We start from the raw sequence: 14,862 nt of genomic DNA on the forward strand, positions 1-14,862 counted from the left end.
TCCTCGGCTATGGGAATGCTGAAAAATGCATTTTTCAAGTCGATAACTGTAAACCATGAGGCTGAGGCAGGAATCAACGTCAATAATGCAGTGATATCTGGGACCACAGGAAACTGCGGAATCACAATTTTGTTAACTTCTCTGAGGTCAATCACAAATCTGTAGATTGGAGGTTTGGAAGGGTCAGTACGTTTCAAAATCGGGAGAACAGGACTATTGCAGACATTTCCTCTAGTTTCCTCAATCACATCTTTCTGTATTAAGTCTTTCACAATCAGTAAGAGTGCACGTTCACCTTCATTCGAAATCCGATACTGTGGGATTCGTGGGAATTTAACATTCGCTTTCAGACTTACCACATAAGGGGGAATTTCCAAGAGGCCTACATCGTTAGGACCAGTTGCCCAAAGAGTATCAGGGAGAGAACGCAGCTCCGGTGGGAGCTTATCCATCGACATATACATTGGAGAGATGACTCTTTTGCCTAATGTGAGCTGTACTCCCGAAGGAGAACAGTACAGTGTCGCATGTAGGCGTTTCAACAGATCTAAACCAAGCAGATTCTCATTACAACCGGTTGTTAGAATAAGGGGTGCTTCTAGTTCGCATGGCCCAACAGATATTGGCAAAGGACTAGAAACAGGATTGTGAACAGGGGCGCCTGAGAAACCTACTGAAGTGTTCATTAAGCCAGACAAAGGTGCGCCAGGGAGTTTCGCATGCATAATTGAACTTTTTGCCGCACCAGTATCCAACAGAAACGGTTCGACCACGCCTGAGGTAACTACTGCGACATAAGGTCCACTCTGATCAACTGGAACTGATACTACTCCCTCTCTTTGCCTGTGGCTGTCCTAGTACTCGCTTCTCTGAATCTCCTCATTATGATCATAGTAATCTTCAACATGATACTGTGGAGATCTACCTGCTTGCGCAGATTGTGCATTTCGCTGATTGAAATAATTCGATTGGTGATCAGCCTGTGGTGTCATTGTACCACGTCCTCTACCTCTAGGAGTTTGCATAGATCCAACAGTACCTCTCTGAGCTGGGACACCACTAGTCTGTGCGTGCAGTACCGGACACTCATTCTTATAATGGCCCTCCTTTTTACAATAGGCACACTGATTCCATGCTAACTGTTGTCGGGAAAAACCATAATTAAATCTTTGGGACGTCCCTTGCTGGAATTGTGGCTGTTGCTGAAACTGGGGTCGCTGCTGTGAATCTGACTGATTCGAACGAGGCGGATACGCCTGTTGCAAAAGAACTTTAGTCTTTAAATCTTTTGTTTTCTTTTCTGACTTTTCCTTCTCTTCTTTCTCTCTATTCTCGTAATACTGAGCAGTTGCAAGTATCTGTGCTGTTGTCGACACTGCCCATGCACTTTCAGAATCCTTTAACTTGTTACTAAGTTCAGGTAGTAAATTAAACACGAACTTGTCGACAAACAATCTCTGGCCTCCTTCAGTACTCATATCTTGCCCACTGTGGTCTACGAACGTCTCTTCAAATCTAGTGAAAAAGTCAGAGACGCTTTCGTCCTTCTTTTGTTTGCATGCCGATAGTTTATCCCAATTAACTCGTAACGCTGGCATCAGCGTTTTCATCAGATTAATTATTCTGCCAGGTAGGGCAGCAATCAGAGGTTCAGGTTTAACACCGCCAACTTGTTGCGCATCTGCTGCTACAATAGCTGGCCAATCACCTCCTAAGGCGACTGGGTGGTTCTCTTGTCGAATCTTGGCCCATATAGGCTGTGGCACTACATTACCAAATAACATTTCAATGTCTGCCAAATTCATGATGCACGCTTGAACTGTCTGCGTTAACTCTTTGTAATAACCAGCAGGATTTTTACGTGGGTCTGGTAACGCTTGTTTTACTGCTAATACTTCGGCCCGTTTCCAAGGGATGTGTATCCACACTCTCTGGAAATGTGCCGGGGCAGCTACAATATTATTAGCCCCATCAGCTTGAACTGCATCACGCCATATCGGCGGAACTTCCCTCATCGGATATTGACCTCGTTTTTTCCTAGTAGTAATCGGTGAACCATCAGGGTCTCTTGTCGCTCAAAGAGGGGAATCATCCCTATGAGCTAAAATCAGTTCTATCGCTCCTCTTACTTCTGAACCTATCACCATTCCGGTGGCGAACTTCTGTTGAATATTTATCAAATCAGAGGGGACGGAATATAAGTCATCATCTTCCCATTCTTCACGCACAAGAGAACACATCACGTCAAAAACATAACGTTGAGTAGGTTCATTCCATTGCATAAAAGTATCTAACACTCTTTGTGCATCATACTTCACAGCTTTCGACATCCACCTAAGAGCTGTCGAGTCTAACATGTCTCGTTCCTGAGGACCAGGAAGCTGGCTACGTCTCTGTATAGAGTCAGAAACGGGGGTCTCAATTAAAGACCTGTAGAGAGGAGTTAAGATATTAGTTACAGAGTCGGTTATTTTCCGACGAACGGAAAGCGGAGTCAGAATGTTCTCAGGGTTCGGGGACAGGGCAGCTGGAGCAGATGAAATAGTAAGGGTAGGGGTAGCAGGTAAAACAGTTTGCGTAACGACAGGCAAAGGCGGAACAGGCGACCCAGGAAGAGGGGGTGCCGAAGGAACATTAACCACGGGAAGGACAGGAGCTGGAATCACAGGAAGTGGAGCAACTATTCCAGGCTGACCAGCAGCTGGCTGTACGACAGGTAGTAACTGTGGTACTGTAATACCCTGTGCATACGGTGGAGGTGAATTCAACAGGTAAGACAACAGAGGATCCTTCTCATGATCCTCCATCAGCTTAGTAGGACAAGATGGCAATGCAGGGTAACATTTATCAATTGCCAAATTATATTTTCTATTCGCCATCTCCATTGCTTTCTCAGTCTCGTTGACATGCAGCTGCCTAGCAGACTCCATTAAAGTCAACCCTTTCTCTTTCTGTTCTTTCTTCGTCTTCCTAATTTCTCTCTGTTTGGCTTCTTTGCGCCATACGCGAGAAGAATCAAACATTGCCGGCCGGGCTTTTCTCTTAAACAACTTCTTTTCTAGATTGTCTAGAATTTCGGTTTCGAAGCTACCATGCGGTGGCCAACTAAGGACACCATCTTTTCTGGTATAACGGACCCATACTTCATTATACGTAATAGGACCAACACCATGTTTACAATAGAGCTCATATGTAGGAGTTCCAATCGGAGGAACCGAACACGAATCCTCCAACCGGGAATCCCCGTTGCAACGTAACCAGGACAGCAAACAATTACTACTGGTAGTCATGACTAACAAAGACAAATTCCAACCAAAATGCGCAAAGAACTTAGGCCTACCAAAATGAACTAATACCAAAACAAAGATTATCTAAACAAGTGCAACCAATGATAATCTACGAATTAAACCAGAGTAACAAGGAACAACCAAACTGAGCGTAACCCACTTAATACTTAACTGAAATGTGGAAGACGTCACCAAGGAGAACCCGTCTACGTCTCGCCGTACTAAGGTCTGCACCTCGTGTCCAAGACAGGGCGACAGTTAGGGCAGCGGTCCTCTGTAGCCGTCTGGGAACGGGAACCCTCGTGGAAGAGATCGTCGGGCCACTTTTACGACATGCAGGGATCGATGAAGCGGGGTACCTCCCTCCGGAATCTTCACACGAAACTTCTCGAACTTTTCAGGCTTTGGACCGGTACCGGATGACGTCGCCCCACGTTGGGCGCCAATTTGAGGTTCTGGACTTTTAAGAGTCCAGAGGTGTCAGGGAAACAACACCCAAAGACCCCTGAGTTCCTCCTGTCTCGGTGCACAAATAAACAGAGACACGGGCTTCTCGATGGTGGCGTCAAAGACCAAGGTTTATTTACTGCAGGGACACAGAAGTCATAGGAACCACACAGAGGCAGAATCTACGAGACTGTTCAAATTGCATTAAGTGGGTTGTTCTTTAAATACACGCAAAATGTCTTTAGGCAACATTACACGAATATTTCTCATGCCCAACCCGGTATCCAAAACAAACAGTAAATAGACATCAAATAATAATTAGTCGTAGGTTTTCGGTATTCGATCAGATTCCCTTGACAGTTTTTCATTCTTTGCCCGATCCTTCCCATCATAAAAATCATAACCTCCCCATTGTAAAAGCCCAGAAGGAGAGGAGCAGAGCCAGGTGCAAAGGATTGAAAAGTAGGATAAGAGGTGTTTATGGATCATAAACGGGCATGGCTACCGTCTTCGGCCTTTCAGTCAGAACAACGGACACGAGAACCAGTATAGCAGGACTGGCCTCAGGCAGGGGAGGCAGCTTGATTCTGCCTAGTCATGCAGCGTCAGCCTTTCTCGGGGCTCAGGCTTACGTGTCCTTAACAAGGTGACTCTGCCGGGGTCATCGCCCGTTCATTGACTATGTGAGGGCAAGAAACAAAATGGATGCCGTAACTAAAATGGATGCCATGACTTTACAACAGAATGCCCTATTTCTCAGTGAATTCATGCTAGTTGCGTAGCGAAAACACTGTTATGCATATAATGGATCATTTGCGGTTCATTGGTACCAAAATCGTGTCAGTACTACGATACCGAATTCACGGGTTCGGATCGCTACAGAACCTCAACAGCCCCCGGCTTCCGCCTCAGGGGTGACACACAAGTAATCTGTGTGGTAGCGTGCTTAAGATGTTTAAGTAGTCCGGAAGGGCGGGAGGCAGCCGCGACTAGAGCGCTACCCCTGCCTTCTCCCAAAATGGCGTCCACCCTCGGCTCGACCCAGCACCAGATCTGCCGAGCGAGGGATGAAGCTGAGGTAGGAGCAGGACGATGAGCAGAGATTTTTAAAAGTACAAAGAATGTTCACTTTTAAAAGAGGAAGGCGATCGCGCACAAATTAATGCAGGCTAAGAGTAACACAGCGCACAGCGCTAATAAAATAAAATCAAGCGTCTACACACTCACAGCCCCCGGCTTCCGCCTCAGGGGTGACACACAAGATATGGTGTTTGTTGGGGATGTTTACTTGTTTCTCAAACTTTCCTCACTTTTCAAACATCACTAAAGGCTTGGGCCAGGGAACACGCTAGCCCTCACAATATTTATCATTGCCAAGAAAATATTGCTGTGATGTGTTTTTTTAGGGAGCTCTTTAACTATATTCAGCCAAGTGGGGTGGGGGGTTGTTCCCTAGGCAATAAACATGTAGGTGTAAGAAACATTCACTCGATCTCTTGTTGCACTGGCATTAAACATGTGGACACACAGCAAATTCCAGCTGCTCGTATGTTGCGCACATCGGGGAGGCTCTCACGAGCGGTTGTGAAGATCGTAAAACTCCCTTTCAGCTTCACACACCCAGGGGACCCCCACAACAGGGAAGTTTCCAGCATGGGATGGAAAATGCCATAAAATGGCCTTCAAACACAGTACAGATACCTCATAAATCATATGCTTATCTCCAGGAAATGCATACCTTAGCTGCCCTTCTACTAAGGATAAGAGGGCAGAATTACAGTTCCAGAAAAAAAAGCACTTCATTATTTTATTTTGCTTTGCCTTCTTGAAGGCCAACTATGAACTAATGTTTTCAAACTGCAAATACATTTTACATGCACATAAGTAATTTTGCATTTCCCATAGCGATACTAGACATATGTGCCTAAAAACGCATTAATAGATCAGCAGTTGCAACACTTACCACTTGCTACAATCACTCGGTAAAATAATTTGCCGATAGCATATAGTGCAGGCAGTGGCAGAACAAAGGTGCATAGAGCAGGTACTAGTGCAAGCACTGGGGGACTTTTTAAACGAACCACAAAAACATGGGAAACCAGTTCCGTTAGTATCCCTTCGGTACGTTAACCTACTGTACAATAAGCATTACAAGGAATCACCTAATGACCCGTAATCACAAGTACAAATGTCCGTACCCCATAGGCACATTGGCCACAGATGTGTATTCATACACATATAGCCTTCTTCAGATCATATGAACACCCAGGGGAAAATCTGGGTAAGAACAGGATTGGTTGCCTGCTCCTAACAGGACAAAATGCCACTATTAATCTCAACTATCGAAAACAGAAAGGCTGCAATAACGCCTATATAACTATAACCAGTCCCACACAGCATTATGCATCATTTTCAGTGCTGTAGGCGAGTGCAAGTCACACTGCTTTCAGAAACACACACAGGGGAAGATCTGGGCAATAACGAGAGGGGGTTTTCTATTCCCAACACAAGACATCACTATTAAGGGAAACTATGAGAACAAGCATTGGCATAGCCAATAGGTCTTGCTTTTAGGACCTTATAAGTATTTAGTTATGCAACACAATATCCTTTGTGCAACAACATCAACTGTTGCATGGCCAAACACTTATAAGGTCCCAAAAGCGAGGCCTATTGGCTATGCCAATGCGTGTTTAAAATGTTGCTATTACTTATCCGCACTATACCACTAGTAACGTCACAATATATTGCCTTTTTTATACATAAACAGGTCATAACACTTTAACAGACTTTCTGTAACTTATATTGTACAACTACTCAGCAAGCTACACCATACAACAAAAAATAGCTTATTATTAATCTAGCTTATTGTTAATCTAATAGGCAAAACCTAATGCATTTACCAATGCTTGTTATTACACTAATAGTGAATATTATTTCCTATTTGTGAAATAAAAAAATGGACCGAAAACCAGGAAAATGGAGCACCAACCGAAGTCCATTAGGACAAGCAGCCCCTGTGTTGCAGATGCTGATTTTGCCACCTCTGAGTTTAGGGGTCACATAGGCAGTGCCAGGGGTCTCGAGGGTGGCAGCTGCGACCCCTGGTGACCACTAAATGACGTCGCGCTCTGGGGTTTGTAGTACTGCATTAGAAGTAAGGCTTTGGAGCTGGTAATGTGCAGATTGGTGCTGGGTGGAGTCCAGTACTGGCTGTGGATGTCACCCATTCCTAGGTTACTCTTCCAGTCCTGGTTTCATTCTCTCGACACTGGTGCTTGCAGTCTCGCCTAACTTACAAGACTACTCGCCCCAGCTTGCAAACTTAAACCAGAAGACTAGTGAAACTACATACAGCTGACACAGGGCAACCTGCAAATCATATTAACTCAACAACAGCGGAACAAGTAAACTGCGCAGCACAACAACAATGTAAATCCATGCAACCCATTGTACAGTGCCCATAGACTGCTCGCCAACGTAACCATTGACAGTACAAAACACAGAATGGAAAATACACGTTGCGCTCCCTTGCAATAATAAAAACACAAAGCAGTGCTGTCCAGGTAGCAGAGCCCCCCACAGCCAGGCTCAGAATAAGTTCTCGCTTCCCTCCCAGCAGACAAGCCAACATACTCAAGAAAATGACGAACAGTCACCAGAGCCTTCTTGACATGTCATTTAACATGCATACTCCACTAGCACCCAGTCCTGAACACACAGGGTAACTCAAGAAGCCTGCAGGGGAAATGAGAGAAAGACTCGGCTCTGCAAGCAGTGGGGAACCTTGAAGCTCATATGCGAGTTGGTCCTTCCTTGAATAATCTAAAGGTTTGTGCCTCTGGACTTCCGAGCTGGTTTATTTCGGTCAGGACTTTTGGCTAAAATGATCCTTGGGTTTCTTCCTCTTCCATGATTTCTGCATTTCCCCATTGATGGAGAGTGGCATAAATCAAAAGCTGTGCACCTTTTTTGACCTTTTCTCCTCTTCTTACCCACACAGGTGGTGTCCACAGCCATCGTGAGCCTGCTGCGCAACTGCGCTGTCCATGAGGCCAGAGCGCGGCTTGAAGCCTACCCTACAGTCCGCGCAGCAGTAGAAGCATCGCTCAATGCTATTGGTCGGAAGAGGAGTGTGATAAACATTGAGATGCCTAGCCCAGACACATAGGATGGCTTTGAACACATTTGTGCGATCAAATGGAAGGCCAGGACCATCAGACCGTCTTCCAGCTTTTCATTGAGCTTGAGGCTCACATGGAGTTTGAAATCCATGGTTGGACTGGACTATAAATATATGTATTTTTTTAGTTTTATTTTATATTTTAAGTTTCATTTTTGGATTGTTTAGAACAAACACAAAGCCTTCCTCTGGATTATTTGCTACTGCTGATTTAGTCTTGGTTTACAGCCTATCCGTGGTTTTGATGTAAAGCATTCGCTTGGTAGTGGATGGCATGAGTGTCTAAAGGAACCAACTTACCTTGAATTAGAAGTTCTGCAAACATTTCAGCTACATTCTCAGGGTGCAGGTGAAAACCAAGTAGAAACCTTTGCATAAGAGCCCAAGATCTCCTTGGTGAACTCTGCCTGACCACAAAGACTTAGGAGAAGTAACCTGGTCTAGAAACTGTTGTGGGATTGAGGCCTGCGGTCCTAGCATATCATAGAGGTCCGGATGCAAGAGCAGGGATCTACTGCAAGGATAAGCATTGTAAGACAGCAGGAGAAGGAAAGTACCTGGTGCAGAGAAGTTACCTTTTAAAGAATAAATATAGGAGAAACCCATTTCACAGCACAGGTAGCTACCACAATGGTATTAGTTTTCTTTTACAGTTAGCGAAAGAAGACGGTGTACAGAACTGGGCATAGCATGAGAATATCACCTGCATTGCAGCAGGGTGAGCAGAGGGACATGCATGGACCTGAGAGCTACAGTAGGAATTTTAACAGTGTCACATCAGAAATAGGGAGAACATGAAAAATTAATAGGCCCGGGTGCCTCTGGTAGATGTAGCTACAGTGCTTAGATGGAACTGAACTGGAAGCTCTGGAGAAAATCTCAACCCTATCACAGTGGACTTGGATGTCGAGCTTTTAAGAAGAGGTGATAAATCCCTTACCCAATCAGAATTTTAAAGAGAGGAACAAAAAGGATCAAATGGGATGGCTGAAGGCATCTACAGCCCAGTTGCACCATCCCAGGAAAATTGAGCTCAGCATCCAGGTTTCAGGCCAAACTAAGGGATGTCCACCAAGAGCCGTTGTAGAAGCTTCAGATCAACCAGATTTCCATACCAGCTCACACTAGTCAGGAAACCTAACTAAGGGCCTGATTTAAATCTTGGCAGAAGGGTTACTCCTTTACAACGATGACGAATATCCCGTCTGCCGAAATATAAATCCCATAGGGTATGATGGGATTTATGTTTCAGCGGACAGGATATACATCACTGTTGTGACGGAGAAACCCGCCTGCCAAGATCTAAATCAGGCCCAAAGTCATTAAGGGCTAAGGTAAACACTCATGGCTAATGACCAGCATTTTGTGCGAAGGAAACAGACTAGTCGTACAGGGAGGACATCTAGCTATTGATCTTCCCCACACCTTTGTCCCTTTCACAAAATGCTGAGGAGGAGCAGGGAACAGTCTTCTATGTCTTCCAAGACAATTAGCGCCGACCACCCAGATATGATCAGAGAGACTGATACCAAGTACTGTGCAATTATCGCTTGTGATGGACTCGACGCTTGTGCCGTGGGCTTAATTTACTGTCTGTGAAGTTCGCTTATTTTAGGAATATCTTTTCTCACAGATTTTATGATGAATTGTGGTTTCCAAATAACATTGTTTTCTTTTTTGTAACCATCATCTAAGACTATTGCTCCCGTGGTGAAAAATGATGTTTTAGTCGCCATTTTACGTCTTGCACAAAACTGACGGGACTGAGAGAAGTCAAAGGAGCCAAAACCATTCTGTTCCACGAAGGAGGAAGTAACACGTTCCTAGCAGGGATGCTCTACAATTGCTTGTGCATACTCGAATCTAGTATGTGATTCACTTCCATAGATGCAACCTCTTCAACTTTGAAGCGATGCTTCCAATAAAATTGCCTTTTTTTATATTTGGTTGAGCATTGAAAGATGTTCCAACAAGACACAGGGTTCTGTCTGGGGGCCTACTGCAGTAAGTCTGTGAGATAATGCCATTTAGCGATACGCAGTCACAGCTTCACCTTTGTACTCCAATCACTTCAAATGACTGCTTGCCCATGGTTACATGGAAGCGACAGCGTTCTAGTGTCCCCCCCCCCCCACCAGGATGCACATGGGGCCACCATAGGTGGCGTGGGCTGGTCACACCTCTGTTTTATTGCCCTCAGCATCAGTAGGAAAGGAGTAAGGCCAAGAGGTCATCTTCCAGGGCCGGGGGTCTTTGGCGATCAGGATTAACCACCCACCCTCCCAGCTACTCCCACGCCCCCCCAAAACAAAATATATGTGTGTGTATGTATATATATATATAAGTAAAGAATACCAGTGGATTCTTTTTTTTTTCCAGGCAGCAAATTACTCTAGTCTACTGCATAATTTGAATTGAGTCGCATCCAGGTGTTTTATAATGAGCCACAAATGGGTTGTAGCTGAAGGCAGTGTGAGTTTCTCTCAGTGTCTTTCAGTGGCGCAACAAAGTGTTTAGGAGGAGAGGATGTGGCACTATGGCCGGAGCTGCTGACTTTGGAACTGGGGAACCAGGTTCAGCCTTCGTGAGCAGCCCACCAGACCAATCTCCTGAGTAAGCTTATTTGGCTTCAGGAACGAGTCCTGCTATGCGTGTATAAGAGGATGTATTGATAAACATGATGAGCCACTAACCTTTTTCTTCGACCTTGCTGAGCTGCCAAGCACAGCAGTAGGTATAGTTTTAGATACTTTACTAACATGTTTACAGAGGCACGGTTTTACAGACGAGTATTTAAAAATGCATTTGGTTCAGCTTGTAGCAGATGGCGTTCCAACATTATAGGAGGAAATCCGGTGTGGCCAGTCTTCTTGAACTGAAATATTCATTGTAGAGTGCACGGTTCAGTGCTAACCACAAGCAGGGGCTTGCAGTGGGTGATGTTTGTAAAGAAGTCTTAGGCATTAATCAGATCAAAGTTTTTTTTATTTGATAAACTATTTACCACCTGCCATGCCTCGGCCAGAAATCAGTCAGAGCTTCGGAAATGTGCATTAGAGGTAGAAGTAAGACTTCTGGTAATTGGAAAGGTTCTAGATGTACGTTGGGTGTCCTTAAGTGAAAGATCTGTGAGAGCTGTTTGGAATAACTACAAAGCACTTAGTAAACATTTCATAGAATCTTCCAAAGAGTCCACGAGGGGTGATATTGGCCAGAACAAATATGCTGGTTTAAACTGTTTATTAACCTCTCTAGTGTTTGTCGAAAATATTACCAGTTTATATGTTACTCTCACAGAATTGGGTGACCGATCCAGAAGGCTACAGCAGCGTGATACGACCATCTGATCGAATAATACAGATGCAGATTTTAGTGTTTTAATCCATGGCTGATTCAACTGGGCCATTTCCTCCAACTGCATCGAATGCTGTTGAAAGAATGCAGTTTGATGACGTGGAACAAAGGCTCTGTTAGCATCACTAGGAGATTATTTAGGAGATCAGCAAATAGCCTGTGAAAATGGATGACGATGACTAATGCATCAAATGTTTCTAGAAGTATAACTACAACCAATGACAAAATAGAATACAAAGAGTTGGTACATGCAATGCAACTGTTACAGCCTAGTTATTGGCCAGACCCGTTAGGTATCTTATACGGTGAGGGAGAATTACAAAACTTTTGTAGCTGGTTGCTTGTATTTGATCCCAGACAGTACATCTTTGGTTTCAGGGAGCACAAAGAAAATAGAAATTGCATCCGGGAAAGCCTGAAACCATTAGTGCACATTATGGGCTTCTTTTGTACATCCATGGCAGAATGCGAACGGGGCTTTGTTGCAATGAATGACGTGCTCACACCACTGTGGAACAGAATAACAGTCAATCGCCTGTCTTCTACAATGTTCATAACAATTGTGGCCCCTCCAGTCATAGAATTTAAACCAGAATTTTATGTTCAGAAATGGTTGGGGTAAGGGAGGGGGAGTGTTTTGGAGACAGATGTCTCATGATTCCACCTACAAGTGTATTTGGCACATTCTGTGATTGTAAACGTATCTCCCTTTGTGAATCCATTTTAATGTCAAAACCTCATATATAAAACCTTAAATGAACGTGTTTTTTCATTGGCTGAATTTAGTAACGTAATAAGCTTTAACTGGTAAGTGAAATGCCAAACAATACTAAAAATCAGGTTGTTTTGCTCTTTCTAGCCGCACCTCTGACTCCGCCCTACTGATCCAATTCTCAGGTGTTTCCCACCCCCTTGTTCTCCCCCCCACTTTTTTTCCACAATTCAACAACTGGCTGCAACTAAAAGAAAAAAGTAGCTTGAAAGTGCGAGCAATGGAAGGACACAACCACTTGAGCAATGCTCCATGGGAGGGACAAACACACAAAGAGGAAGTAAAGCCAGCAAGCACTGACAAAAGAGAAGCAAGGAAATGAGAGTGACAATGAATCCAACCAATGGTATTCAATAAGCGAGTTGTAAGCCTACTGTAGTTAAACAAAATATCTTGCAAGCAAAAGTGCATATGATGTCTCAGGCAAGATCTAAAAAGGCCTAAGAAAGACAAGTGACTTGAAACATGGCTGTGACTACATGATCTTGTACAGGTGCAGATGACCTTTCTGCTGCTGCAAAGCTCTGTAACTATGCCCAAGTCAGAGGATTATGACATGGGATATTTTGGTGTCCCACTGGTGATGGTAGAGTCTGGTCCCATTTTCTACATCTGAGCCCTACGGTACAAGATGTGCTGTTGAAAGACAGCCAGAACAGCTCCATTTTCAGGTCCTTCCAGAAGCACCTTTAACTGGGCTCTGCCTCATTCCTGAATTCTATTTATTAAAAAATCTAGACCATTGATCTCACGGGGTTCTGTCTTCATGCTTGGTATGAATGCTTTCAGGATCCTTTTAGGCAAACAATGGGGGTGAGGCTTAGGAGGGGACCTTTGCCTTATTATGTCTTGTGGCTAATGCAAAGCCCTCTAACCTTCACTGCAGCATCTGCTGAAAGTGCAGCACTTTCAAGCCAACGTTTATCTAGCCACTTATTCTTCGGTTCAGGCAGTCTGCAAGCCAACAAGGCCTACATAAAGTCTTGCTCAAAGAATGAATGACCCCATTTGATGATATGCCCAGGAGTCAGAATTTGTAGCAGAATTTTGATTGTCCAAGTTTTTCCAAACATAGTTAAAGACACTTTCAGGATCTTAGCCTTTTTTTGTTTTACTTAGTTCCAAATGTCTGGTCATAGCCAAGCAACAGAACCATAAACAGGCCAGAACCAAGACCAAATGCCTTAAAGGAAGCTATTCTACATCCATCGGAAACCTGGTCCTGGCAGGACGTTGTGTTTGTCCAGTGGTGGCTCCTCCGCTAATGCAGAGGAGCATCGCCCCACTGCTTTATGCAGTGTAAAAAAGGAAAAATAAAATGATGATAACCCAAGGTTATTATCATTTCAGTTTTCCCCACTGTGGCATCTTTGTGGGGCAGGGCTGCTCTCAGAGCAGGGAGAGGAGTGGTTTGCACTCCCTATGTGAGCATGAGTAGTGCTTGGCGGGCCCTATCGGGTCGCCCAATACAGTCATGCACACATACCGTGCATTACAGCCTGCGTGGAGAACATGCCCACCCCTCCAGCCCCTGGCTGGACCAATCCCAACGCTGTATTGCAGCATTGTGATTAGCTGCAGGGAACCTGGGAGCCCTGGTGCTTCCTGTCTCCCTCCCCCAAGAAGCCAGGAAGAGGATGTAGGAGAGGCAGCGGCCTGCCCGTCAGTGGCAGGGAGGTAAGTGATTTTCTTTAACATATTCCCTCTTCTCCCCACCCCGCCCCACTGCTGCTAACCGGTAGCAGTCGCTGCTGTGTTGGTCTGGCTTCTCAACTTCTTTCCAAGTTGGAAGTCTTCGTCAACATACATCGGGAGGTTCATCTGAAATTTATTTTAGGAGTTGCGCCAGCAGGGATACATATTTGTTGAATAGCCAGTAGGATAGGATGTCTTGGCAGGCATTGCTCAGACTGTATTGTGGCATTATGATTTCATTTACCTCATGTGAACTTTCTGACTCTTGTTGCAACCTAGATATGGCCAGTGGTTATTTTTTACGTTCTACAAAATGCATTCACTAATCTATGTTTGGAGATCTCCGCATCTCCTATCTTTTATGTGTGGAGACATACAGACCTAATGCGGGAATCTACGTCCACAGAGGTATGTTTTAGAAGTATATGTGGGAGGGACGGGAAAGGGGCTGGACAATGGAGAATAGTTATGAATAAATGGTAGGGGCTAAGGGTGTAGTCAGAAAGGGTTAAAGAGAAGTTTAGAGAATGACATGTACCCACCCACAAAAGAGTAAGCATGTAGCTATTGACAGCTGCACTTCTATTGTCACTACAGCAAAAAAGACACAAAACAGTCATAAATGTACTGCAGCTCAAAGCTTAAGTCCAGCCTGCGTATGGCCAACCACTGGTACTGCAACATCCTCCCACAGAAAATAATGGAGCTAGGAACTTAAAATGGAAACCTTTAGGAAATAATGTTCAAATAAATTAATTTACCTTTTTATCAAAATCCATAAATGTATTTAATTATTTAAAAAATATATATAAAATGTAAACATTTTATTTTGAAAGTATTTTAATTAATTTTATTAAAAAACAAATGTAAAGTGCATTTTTTAATATTTAAAATGAATTTGGTACATAACTTTTAATACATAAACAAATATAAACTTTTTTACTGAATGTGGATTTTTTAAATAAATCTTTAAAAAATTCTTTTAATTTAATATACTTAAATATTTAATTTAAAATTAAGTTGATAGAGCTGTAGTAATGTTTTAATCTGTCATACTTTCAAAATAAATAGATATAACTAATTTGTATTATTCGGGAGCCCAAAGCTGACAGACCGCTCCTGTT

At 43.8% G+C, this 14,862-nt stretch overlaps 1 protein-coding gene across 1 annotated transcript in view; it reads left to right on the forward strand.

The window, feature by feature from the left end:
* The window catches only part of GCKR (glucokinase regulator), a 194,815-nt gene extending 184,956 nt beyond the window's left edge, over positions 1–9,859 (forward strand). The window contains exon 19 of the mRNA XM_085613316.1: positions 7,738–9,859. Within this exon, the coding sequence (XP_085469442.1) occupies positions 7,738–7,905 (168 nt within the window). The 3' untranslated portion in view covers positions 7,906–9,859. The remainder of the gene's footprint in view (positions 1–7,737) is intronic.
* Positions 9,860–14,862: the final 5,003 nt, after the last annotated feature.

The sequence above is a fragment of the Triturus cristatus genome, chromosome 6 (assembly GCF_964204655.1).
Source record: "Triturus cristatus chromosome 6, aTriCri1.1, whole genome shotgun sequence".
Lineage (NCBI taxonomy): Eukaryota > Metazoa > Chordata > Amphibia > Caudata > Salamandridae > Triturus > Triturus cristatus.